Here is a 12308-nt window from a genome sequence, read left to right as displayed (position 1 = left end):
TCTGCAGACAGAGACGTGGGAGTCCTGGGTGACAATAAACTAGCCATGAGCCAGCAATGTGTCCTCATGGCCAAGAAGGCCAATGGCATCCTGGGATGCATCAGGAAGAGTGTGGCCAGCAGGTCATGGGAGGTTCTTTTCCCTCTCTCCTCTGCCCTGCTGTGGCCTCATCTGGAGTACTGTGTCCAGTTCTGGGCTCCTCAGCTCAAGAGGGACAGAGAAACCCTCAAAAATATGCACAATTAAGTTTTTATATCCAATCTGAAGGAGACACATTGATATCCTGAATAAGGCTCTGGCAAGAACAAGGGTAGGCAAGGGAGAGAGGATAGGAACTGGAAGACTATAAATGCATGTGTTAGTGATCAGAGAAAGTCAAGAGAGGACAGATACCGAATTCCTGGCAGACAAAGAATGGAGAAAGTGAAACAGGTTCACAAGGAGCACAAAACAAACCAAATAAATATGAAAACAAATAAAGATGAAGACACACTGTATAGATTCTGGGTTCAGAGAAGAGTGCAACATGAAAACTGTTATGGAATGCTTTTGCCTAGGACTCTCTGGAAACACCTCTAACTAATCAAAACCTGCCATTTCAAGTCCCACAAGCACTAACAATGCCTGGTTGTTCTTTGCTGTAGCACATGGCAATTTAGCCTTCTAAAAACCGAAATGCTTTTTTCTGAAGTATCTAGACAGAATACTAGAAAAGAGCAAAATGAAATCACTCACAACTTTGCAAAAGATAAAAGTCTCGATGATATATTGTTCCTGTATTGCCAGACACTCTATGAGAGCATCTAAAACCGTACTCAGTAAAGCATGTCACCTAATCCTCTAGTCTATGGGAAACAGTCCACAAGTATCCAAGTCTCAGTAAATTTCTCTGAAAAATAAAGATTCAATAAATAGCTAAAATAGACTCTTTCTTGAGGGAATCAGTCCACAGGTAACAGTAACTTCCTGCTCTCCTTAGCTCATTTCATCTCAAGACTTGATATTTGTGTAGTGGAGCAAAAGGTTTAAATTCAATCAGTTACTTCTCCAGATATTAGTCAGATATTAACATATTAGACTTCTTTAAGAAATAACCCCCTAAATCCCAATTTCAAAGAGGTTATACACACTAAAAGAAGAATTAGAATTTTACAATCTAAACTCAAAAGTTAGATGTGTCGAAGTCAGAAAGTGAAATAATTTTTCTGCTTAAAAATAACCATAAAGTTGGCTACAATAAAAAGGGGCCTTTTTAGGGGTAGATTTTTCTTTCTCAATAGATTAATAAAAATAAGATGTAATGTTTACCAGTTCATGTGAAGTCTCACATGACAGTTTTTATCGGTTTACTTTTTAAAAGTCAAACAGATTTTCAGCACGTAAAAGCACTTTTGAAATATCAAATGTTCTAAAATGGGTTTTCCAGATTCACTCACCCATTAAAAGTAGAATACTTTGTGCAATATACCTGAAATTTGAAGAACTTTCTGAAGTACATCTTCTCTCCTGTCTGCGTAGTGTAACTCACTGCACAAACTAAGCTGAAAGAAAGAAATTTTTAAAAGTGATTTAGCATTACTTTAAATTCTGTGCCTGTATGAAAGCAGCAACAGAATGGCACGCACGTGTTGCTGTTCGATTTGAGCTCATTTAATCATAGGAAATTTTAAAACACTTTACATGTGTGTTCCTATCTCCTTTACTTCATGATGGATCACATCATCAATACAACAGTCAGGTTTAAGTTCTGCCACTGCAGCACTAGAAGCTGAAAGGTTCAAGCGCTGAGAACTTGTCTGCAGATCAGCCTGGGGACAGCAGAACAAAGCATTTGTTAGAACTGATCTGCTTGAAACAGATGCAAGGAAAGTAACTTATAAAGTACTACATTTTTTAATATGTATCTAATATAACTAAGATATGTTAAGATTATGACATATATACACTTTAGCTTGGGTATACAAAAATAAATAAATGGTTCAATCCTCTAACACACAGTTTATAAAAATTCTATTTACTTTTTACACCGAATTCCACAAAGATTTATGGAATATCCACTCTCAACTTCTTATTTATTCAGTAGAAAATCCAAAAAAACCCTACTGCACTGGAAACAAGCAAAATACATGTCAATTCATTATTTACAGAGATGTGCTTTGAGGACCTCCATGAAAGTGCAACTAAGAGAATATAACTCAATTTTTTTTAGCTGTGGAATTTTTGTTATACCACTTCCCCATAAGAAGCTTCAGTATGTTTGACACAATCCTAGTTTTTCATTTTAATCTTTAAAGATTTCTCTCACAATTTGTAGTTTCATGTCTTATTGTTTCCAATTTCTAGATATATTTTTTGGATTGGAAAAAGTGACAGATATTTCCTAAAGTCTATATATTAGCACTAAACATACAAGATATTGTCAAAAAGCACCCTCAACACATTTTATTCTTTTAGAAATCCAGTAAGTAGATTTTTCTTCACGTACCTTCACCAGTATGTCCTTGACAACTTGACTGCTATCATTGTGTACGCTAATGTAGCTGGAAAATGTCTCTCCCAGAAATATATTTCTGTGATTTAAATAAATACATTTAAAAAATGTTTAGTAACATTTATTTTCAAAAATACAGAACACTTTAATGAAAGCCCTTGAAGTTTTAATCAGAAATATACACACGCATGCAAGCACAAACACACTTGTTTGCCAGACCAAATTCTAAAAGTACATTGGTATTTTCACATCTATACTTCTAAATGTCATTCTTTATGACAAACAACTTCAAAAGAGAGAAGACAAATCAGAATTTTCTTGATCAAAACATCTGAGAAGAATAAGTAGATGGCTTCAGTATCCACAAAAATCACTGTAGTAAACCGTTAGTATTAGATGTAGTTTACAGTAGTACATCATGTTAGAAATTAATTTGCAACTCAAAATTTCTTTCAATTTTCATCCCTTATTACAGTTACACTATAGACAAGGAACATCAAACAGCACATGTTTACATATTATGCCACATTATAAGGAGCCACAGGCTGTTTTTAAAACATTTGAGCACCTCCTGGCATAACAATAATGTTCAAAAAGAGAAGTGATAAATACATCATTGTTAAATGAAGTCTAAACCTTGCACATTAGTTACAATAATTCCTCACCCAAAATTTTGAGGCAAAGTCAGCATTTCTCCTAGCATCAAAGTTTCTGCTCCCTTTACAGTAGAAGGATCGTCTTTCATAAGTTGGTTGAACAGATTACCTGTAGAAATATCAAATTGTTGGTATTTAAATATATGCTAAGTATAAACTTTTGCCTACATTTAAGTTATTACAATCTCTCATTTAGATGTAATTTATTTTTTACACACTTATTTTACAAGCAACTTATTTAGGGATGAATCACTTATCTACAGACTTGACTAGAAATTATAGCTTACTTTCAGGCGCTATGTCCAATAAATCATTCAGTATACACACTGAAGGGTGCAGTCCCAAAGGTACTGCTCAGACTAACATTAAACTTTAAGGGAAATATTGTCTGAGGAAGGCACATTACAAAACAGAAGTACTCAACATTGCTTACTTTCTTCCCCTGCTTGCTATATATTTCCAAACAAACCTCTTCTCTTGAATCTTTCCTTTGCCTCTTCCTTACACTTTACCTCTAGACTGTAGCTGTCACTGGGGACAATTTATGGCTGTATACCAAGTGTAACACAATTCAAAAGAAGTGACTTCGAAAATCATTTTTCATAGAACACTCAAGTGTTGGTTCTAATTACCTGAGCATTTTCTATAGACAAAGAGCACAGTAATGCCAAACCTTCTACAACTGCACATATTGCCTCTGACCTTCTATGCCTTTTGTCTTGTGTGCCAATTGCTCAGACTTTGAGGTCATGTGTTTGCAACATCGTCACCAAGCTTTCAAAGTTGTAGGTTACAAGTTGTATGCTGCACCTTGGTATTTTCCTATAGTCATTACCAAACAGAAAATATATTGGTGTTTCAGATTACTGCCAGTGGAAGGTCCTAAGACACCTCTGACATCTAAGTCTCAGATGCTCTCATTGCTTAAGACTGGTAATACACACATAATAATCACTCAGTAGAAAAGACATACCTGGCAAATCTCTTTCTTCACAAGTCACTGGAATATTAGTGAACAAAGTAGGTTTGGTTAGCCTCATCACTGTAAAAATCAGAAAACAAGTCATAGGTCAATGAAATAAGTATTTTTTAAATTTATTTTTTTAAAAAGATACTTTTGTCTTGCTATCCTTCCACCAAAAAATCCCACAACCTGTAAATCTTAGCCTGAAAAAGGGTAACACCTTCTTGGATCGCCTGACATTTAAAATATAATAAATTCCCTCCTACTCTGAGATCCAAGAGCACTGGTATTGCCATTTCTTCCTCTTGCTTTAATCCCCTGGGGCACTAACATCTATTGCTTTCAATCTTAAGTGGTAAAGGTCTCACACCTGTTACAGCACTGAGTACTTTGTGAACTTCAGGAGGGGTGTACAGATTTCAACTTGTAGCGGGCTCTTCTAGGCTAACCTTTGATCCTGGTTGCTCTAAAATGGGACATGATGACTAGTTTAGACCCTTTCAGTCAAGCTCCAGGCTGCAAAGAATTTCATCTCCAAAATATATCCAAGATAGTGTTACAAGTCTAAATGCCCACATTATTTATAGAACTGCTTTTTCTTTTAATCACAAACTTTAAACTCAAACAAGCAAAACCTTCACAAAAACCTCAGAAACACACAAAAAACCCTATGTTTTCGACAATGACAAAGACAACATCGAGATCTTGCTATTTAAAAACTCTACTTCAAGAAAATGGTATTTTCAAAGGCTATTTTAACTCGGAGGAGTACAACATACAGTATTACTTGTATTACAGATTTAAGATGTTGCTTCTTAAAAGAATTCCTGTCTGTTCACATAAACCAATGGTCCTAGTCTTGCATACAGCTTCTCATGAAAGCATTTATGGGAAACTCACTAAAGCATTTGTACACTGAAGTGTCGATTTGAATGTGACAAAACTGTCAATTTGTTTTTTTGTCAAACTTTAACAAACATAAATCTATACAATTTCTGAATACTAAAACTAAAATATAAAAGGATTTTTCTTGACTGCAAGAAGTGAATCAATATCCCTGCACGACGTGTGTATTGTGCTTTTATCTTTACTGTATTTTTGTATATCTTACATGTCTGGTCAGTGTTCACTATTATTAAACATATATTTGAATGTAGTGGCCTTTCTTGGTTCAGGACAACATAAAAGTACTATACAGCAGACCTACACAAGTCAGCATTGTCACAGACAAATCCCAGTTTTGACATTAAAAAAAATAATGTCTAATCTTTATAACAGTGAAAAGCTGAAAAACATGACCTCTGAAGGCTTTGAAGCACAAGGTAAATAAAAAGTGCCAAAATACATGAAATGGGGTAAATAGAGAACCAGATTCAACACTGAAAATTAAAAAGATAAAACCAGAATTATACATGTATGTGAACTAAGCATTCCTGGAACAGTTCAAAATGAACATCAGGACTTCAACTTGTATGCTTGTGCTATCCAAGACTGCAATAACTGTGTAGAGAAACTGTTTCTAACAGAACAGTTAACACATCACAGAATCACAGAATGGTAGGGGTTGGAAGGGACCTTTAGAGATCATCTAGTCCAATCCCCCCTGCAGAAGCAGGGTCACCTAGACCAGGTCACATAGGAACATGTCCAGGCAGGTCTTGAAGACCTCCAAGGAAGGAGACTCCGCAACCCCTCTGGGCAGCCTGTGCCAGGGTTCCCTCATCTGAAGAGTGAAACAGTTTTGTCTTATATTTAAGTGGAATTTTTGTGTTCCAGTTTCATCCCATTACCCCTTGTCCTGTTGCTAGCTACTATAGAAAAAAGGGATGTCCCAACTTCCTGACACTCACCCTTTAGATAATTATAAATGTTAATAAGATCTCCCCTCAGTCTCCTCTTCTCTAGACTAAACAGCTCCAGTTCCTGCAGCCTTTCCTCCTATGAAAGATGTTCCAGTCCCCTGATCATCTTGGTGGCCCTGCGCTGGACTCTCTCCAGCAGTTCCCTGTCCCTCTCGAGCTAAGGAGCCCAGAACTGGACACAGGACTCCAGATGAGGCCTCCCCAGGGCAGAACAGAGTGGGAGAAGAACCTCCCTTGACCTGCTGGCCAGACTCTTCTTGATGCATCCCAGGATGCCATTGGCCTTCCTGGTCACGAGGGCACATTGCTGGCTCATGCTTAGTTTATTATCAATCAGGACTCCCAGGTCACTCTCTGGAGAGCTGCTCTCCAACAGGTCAACCCTCAGCCTGTACTAGTGCATGGGGTAGTTCCTTCCCAGAGGTAGGACTCTGCACTTGTCCTTGTTGAACCTCATGAGGTTCCTCTCTGCCCAACTCTCAAGCTGGTCGAGATCCCACTGAATGGCAGCACAGCCTTCTGGGGAATGCGCCAGTCCTCCCAGTTTGGTGTCATCAGGGAACTTGCTGAGGGTACACTCGGTCCCCTCATCCAGGTTATTGATGAAGATGTTGAACAAGCCTGGCCCCAGAATCTATCCTTGTGGAACTCCACTGGCCACAGGCCTCCAACTCGATTCTGTGCCATTGATCACCACCCTCTGGGCTCTGTCATTCAGCCAGCTCTCGATCCACCTCACTGTGCACTCATCCAAGCCACACTGCCTGAGCTTTCTGATGAGGATGTTATGGGAGACAGTGTCAAAAGCCTTGCTGAAGTCAAGGTAGATGACATTGCTGCTCTCCCCTCATCTAGCCAGCTGGTTATGCACTCATAGAAGGCTATCAGGTTGGTCAAACAGGACTTCTCCTTGGTGAATCCCTGTTGACTCCCCCTGATAACCATCTTATCCTTCATATGTTTAGTGATAACATTCAGGATGAGTTGTTCCATCACTTTTCCAGGGATGGAGGTGAGGCTGACAGGCCTGTAATTTCCTGGGTCATCCTTCCTGCCCTTTTTGAAGACTGTCATGACATTGGCCTTTCTCCAGTCTTCAGGCACTTTGTCTGTCCTGGATGATTGTTCAGAAATGATGGAGAGAAGCTTAGCAATCACCTCAGCCAGCTCCCTCAGCACTCTAGGATGCATCCCATCAGTATTCAGTACTTCGGCCTTCTCTGCATCCTTGGTCACCAGCGCACCCTCTGTGTTCAGCAGCAGGACCAGATTACCCCTCATCATCTTTCTGCTGCCGATATACTTGAAAAATGCCTTATTGCTGTCCTTAACTTCCCTGGCTAAATTTAATCCTAGAAGGGCTCTAGCCTTCCTAGCTGCACCCCTGCATGCCCTGGCAATGTTCCTATACTCTTCCCAAGAAGCCAGCCCCTGTTTCCACCTCTCATAGATGGCTGCTTTCTGCCTGAGTTGTCTCAGCAGATCCTTGCTCATCAAAGTTTATTTATCAAGTTTATTCATGTTTAAGACAATACATAAAGAGGTCATGGAGTGATGTCAAAACATAAATAAATTAAGATTATGTAGTTTACCATATTTAATAGGTGTGGTACTATTAAATTAATATCAGAAAATACTGTATCTTTGCAGGGCAACCTCTTATCTCTCTAAGATCCTAGACACAAAATATAAAATTAAATAAATTGCATTGCTCTCTATCACATTACATCTTTAAAAATGCTGACACAGAAAGAAACTTTGTTACTCTTAGTGCTAAGCTCAGAAAAATAATTTCAGTGAAATAACTTGGTGATACAAGATTTAAAACTAATAATTATCCTCAATTATTCTAAACAGATTCTTATGATCAATTTTCCTAACTAGTAACATTAAATGTCACAAACACTCCAAATATCAATACATGACCTCCTTAAATTCAGACTTTAGAAATACACATCAGTGATCCAAACCGAGTAATATCTTTAATTTTAAACTACAAAAAGACATGTAAAGCTTATAACAAAAATTTAATTATTCCAAGAGAAGGTTATAATCAAAAGATTTAAGTGAAAATCCAAGGAGATTTCATTTAGTTTTTACACAGAAAGATCTCTGTTATGCTTACATGCTCTTTTATTTGATGTGTGTTAACGTTCAACTACAAATATCTTTCACTTATTTTCCCCGTTTTCCAAATGCCACAGATCTTGACCCTCAGCTACAGCAAAATTATCTGGAGTTAGCAGGAGAGAACTACATACTCTTGCAGTTGATCCCAGCTTAACTGCTCCACTGACCCTTCAGACACTGAACAAGCACAGCATGACTGTGAAACAATTTACTCTTTCAAGTGACAAAAAGTCATGCTGAACTCAGCCTTGTATCATAAAATCCTCAGAGATCTTTACTTTTCACAATGACAACAAACACGTCTACAGAGAGGTGTCTGATTTCTTACTGGCCTAACCTGTAGAGCTGGAAGTGACTGCTTTCTTGTTCCCCAATGCAATTAGAGACAAAACTTATTATCAAAGTCATCACCCAGCAGATGCTAAGTCGTTTACTACTTTTTGGCACACAGCTTCCACCGAAAATTTCATTAGTATTTATGGGAAAATATGGATAATGTTACAAGGACTGTCTATTGTGTGTATACACTATAAGTCGGTATTTCATGTCAGGGTAATGCCTTTGTTAAAAAAACCTCTTCACACTACTTTCAGGAAATAATTAGATCTTGAAAGTAAAAAAAAAAAAAAAAGGCAAAAAACCAGATCCTTACAGAGATTATTAACAATTCACTTAAAAATATTTTTCCTTCTTCTAAAGAAACACAGAGAAGATGTACTTTGCTTGATTGGAAGCATAAATTTTATTATCAGACACAGCGTGCCATAATAGATTGGACTTTTTTTTTCCTTTAAAGCATCAAGGTAGGAAAAAACCTACAAAATGCAATACTACGCCAAACAGAAACATATTAATCTTAAGAAAACCACTCACATGTCCCCTAGTAAAACAAAACTAGAAATATATTACTAAGAGTTAAAAAACATCTGGCAAAGTACAATTAAGTAGTTTTCTAATTGTTACTTCATTTGTTCTAAAGACTGTACGTTCCGTGTTGCTTAAAAACTCTAGTACTTCAGACAGTAATTTTATTATGAAATTCTGTCTTACAATTATAAACTAAATATAATTCCAAATCTATGTACAAGCAAATCCATTTTATCAGTAAGGCTTAGCTTTTCCCTAAGAATATTTCTAACATATTCACAGTATAATATATCACAGAAGATCCATATCTGTCCCACAGATCTTTGGATAGTAGCATTGCAAGAAGGCAGTTCATTCTGCTGGATGAGTCTATTCAGTTTTACCCAGATGTCCTCCAAATTCTGATTATTACAAACAGACTGCTCAATTGTCCATTTTGCTCTATAAAATGCATGTAGTTTTAGTCTTGCCAAACTGTTTTGCAGTTCTTGAGATAAAGGAATAATCTTGTCTTTAAGCTTAGGGCTAGGGAGAGAGACACTCCAAGATCTTTTCAATGTCTGTCTTCCATTAGGTGGTGGTTTCCCTTGATTCTCCGAGTCAGTTGGTCTGTAAGCAGTTTGTGCTTGGATTAAAGTCTGCCCTTGTTTCATGTTAGACTGAAACTCAAGGAGACTTTTTGTACAGTCATAGTCAGGAGATCCTGTAACATATCCTGAAGGTGCAGAAAGTTGTTTCAATTCTTCTGTTTCCTCACAAGAAATAACAGGTGGCTGCTTTTTTGGTTTGAGGGGAAGTCTGTGTAAATTATTTGGAAACCAGGGTGTAAATCTTGGTAACTGACGAATAGGAAACTCCTTCACTGCGGCTTCTGCAAATTTCTGCACTTCTGTTAGATTGGTCTGATGTGGTCGATAATGCAAGACCACTTCCATGCTTGTACTGTAGGAATCCAGCTATTCTTAAGAAAATGAACAATCTCTTGATTAGGGTTTTCAAATCTAGACTGAAACATCTTATTTACAAGAATTTCCTTGCCCCGTGCTGCAAAGATCAGTGGAAAACAGGACCTAAAGCAGAAGTATTATTAAAAAAATAAGATACTACTAGATTAAGAGAAAACATTGCTAGGATATTAAAAAAAAATGCAACATGTAGTAAAAATAAGCAAGACATGAATCAGAATATTCCATGTTATCCAGGCTGAACATTAGCAATCGTATTCTGTCATTACCAGTGTAACTTCAGTCCACTAAGCATTGTAAATATGCACACAGTTTATTCTTGATATATTGTTGTGATGCATACTAAAAGGCATAAAACTACTACTCCTTATTTTCTCAAACTTACCAATGTATTTTAATTTTTTTTAAGTTTTTGCCTCCTACACGCCAACATTTTAAGTCAGGAAGCTTAAAGCAACTGGAAAACACAAGTGACTAAAAACTGCTAAATCAGTCAGTACTATTTCAAGAAGGAGTTTTATGTTACATGTTAGAAGGGAAATACTATAGGCAAATTAAAGTTGCATCCTTCCACTTCATATCAAAACTACACATTTTAGTTTCAGGGCTTTTAAGTTCAACCATTCTTTTAGTCCTTAAACTTAAGGACGTGATAATTCCTTAATTTCTTTGACTTTCAGAATAACTAAAAGACTCATTAAGTCCTTAAAGACTAACAAAGCACTGTCTTGCTCCCCTGTTTTTCCCACCAAACAAGTGTGCAATCATTTCAGGTTCCCTGCTAGAAATCACTAAAATACAATTATATTAAAATCAATAAAAATATGATTGCTTTATCATTATACTACCCTGATTTTTGTTTAGAATAGTCACAATACAAAGAAATACTGAAACCTTTCTCACTAATTTTGCAAAACCTACAGCTTGGACACTGCATCAAATTCAATGCAAGTCCAAGGATTATACTGCTTTCTTACCAAAGCAAAATGATCCATCATGAAAGTTTTTGTTTTGAATTAACTACTATCAAAACCATTTGTAATGTCAGGTCACGACATTTCATGTTCTCAGGTAATTCGCTTTATTTTGTACATCCACAAATGAAAAGGGGCTTGTTGATCTTTGAATTACCGTTAACGTTTTACTGTAATATGCAGACACCATCTAAATCTCTCCAGGAGTGTTGTAAAACTAATAGATGGGCAAAAGATGGGCTCTGCAATCATCTACACACCTGCACTACTTCATTGATCTGAGCAATCGATGCGTTTAGAATGCTTGCATAATTAACATTTTAATCAGCTACTTACTACTGCTACTTAACTAGCAATGTTAGAAAAAAAGAAAGTAAATGTTATGTGTGTTGACTGAAGTCATGTGTAAACAGAATCAAGCTTGTCAGTGTTTCAATTACTGACTTACTGGTGTCCACCTGACAGAAGAAATGATCAAACCCTTTACAAAGCTTTTCGTTTTCTGTATTAATTCTGCGAGGTATGCCAGACACATGCATTTTTATTTTCACTGTTAGTGATTCTTCCATTAAGGATGCAAGACCAGTCGCTTTGCATTAAAGGTGCTAAAGATGCAAAGACCGCTGAAGGGGTAAAAAAACCCAACCAAACAAAACAGGCAGCAGGCAACAGTAAATGAATTTAAAAAGAAAAAAACCAAAACGTACATTAATCGAGCACGGCGCGCACCCCTGCGCAGGGCCCTCTGTCAGTTACAACAGGTCGGGCCCCCCGCCACCTTTTGCTCCCAGGCACCTTGCGCCGCTCCCTACCCAACCTTCCTCTAACAAGAAAAAGAAAGAGCCTCGCATCTGGAACGGACGCAGCATTTCACGATCGCTTCGCAGATCGGAGGCCCCGTCACCGCAAGCTCCCCGCAGGCCGCGGCGCCCCGCCTCGCCCCTCGGCGTAGGGTCGGCCCTAGGACAGGGCCGGCGGAAGTGCGGCTGCCCGGTGGGGCATCGCCGGGCCAGGCAGGCCGCGCTATCGGTACCTTTTAGGGCCAGCAAGTGCTCCTGCTTGGGCTGGTTGACGTCCATGGCGCCAGCCTTTACCCCTACGGGAGGGCGGACGAGCCGAAACGCTGATGGTGGCGGGAGAGACGGGATGAAGCTGGTCGCAAACCTCGGCCGCGACAGATACCGCCGACCCCGGAAACAGCTGTCCCAGGATCCAACTCTTCACCGGCACGGCACGGCACGGCCCTCGCGCGGCCGGCAGCACTATTTCGCCAGCACGGCGACGCAGCGCTCCGCCGTCCCACGGGAACAGCAATACAGCACGATGGGAACCGTAGTTCTCCGGTCTGAGCCACCGGAGGCGGGCGCTGAGGCCTCGCGGGGGCGGGAGGCTTGGCAAA

At 38.7% G+C, this 12308-nt stretch overlaps 2 protein-coding genes across 9 annotated transcripts in view; both read right to left on the bottom strand.

Annotated features, from left to right (window-relative positions):
* TRAPPC13 (trafficking protein particle complex subunit 13) overlaps nucleotides 1–12027 on the bottom strand; it is a 28508-nt gene extending 16481 nt beyond the window's left edge. For all 4 annotated transcript variants that reach the window (XM_062018074.1, XM_062018075.1, XM_062018076.1 and 1 more), the window contains exons 1-6: nucleotides 11943–12027; nucleotides 4121–4189; nucleotides 3157–3256; nucleotides 2486–2570; nucleotides 1681–1808; nucleotides 1469–1541 (exon numbers count right to left, since the gene is read on the bottom strand). In XM_062018074.1, the coding sequence (XP_061874058.1) occupies nucleotides 1469–1541; nucleotides 1681–1808; nucleotides 2486–2570; nucleotides 3157–3256; nucleotides 4121–4189; nucleotides 11943–11988 (501 nt within the window). In that variant the 5' untranslated portion in view covers nucleotides 11989–12027. The remainder of the gene's footprint in view (nucleotides 1–1468; nucleotides 1542–1680; nucleotides 1809–2485; nucleotides 2571–3156; nucleotides 3257–4120; nucleotides 4190–11942) is intronic.
* SHLD3 (shieldin complex subunit 3) lies at nucleotides 8822–12032 on the bottom strand. 5 transcript variants are annotated; one of them, XM_062018084.1, is made up of 2 exons: nucleotides 11943–12032; nucleotides 8822–9931 (listed from the first exon to the last, which is right to left on the bottom strand). In XM_062018084.1, exon 2 carries the CDS (start codon nucleotides 9903–9905, stop codon nucleotides 9156–9158), a length of 750 nt encoding a protein of 249 aa, XP_061874068.1. In that variant the 5' UTR covers nucleotides 9906–9931; nucleotides 11943–12032; the 3' UTR covers nucleotides 8822–9155. The 5 variants fall into 5 exon arrangements, with proteins under 5 accessions (XP_061874068.1, XP_061874069.1, XP_061874066.1 ...); XM_062018085.1 differs by having other exon boundaries at nucleotides 8822–9926; nucleotides 11943–12025; XM_062018082.1 differs by having other exon boundaries at nucleotides 8822–10040; nucleotides 11943–12019.
* Nucleotides 12033–12308: the final 276 nt, after the last annotated feature.

The sequence above is a fragment of the Colius striatus genome, chromosome Z, assembly GCF_028858725.1.
Source record: "Colius striatus isolate bColStr4 chromosome Z, bColStr4.1.hap1, whole genome shotgun sequence".
Lineage (NCBI taxonomy): Eukaryota > Metazoa > Chordata > Aves > Coliiformes > Coliidae > Colius > Colius striatus.
Note: the sequence above shows the minus strand (reverse complement) of the source record. Positions and strands in the feature narration are given on the sequence as shown.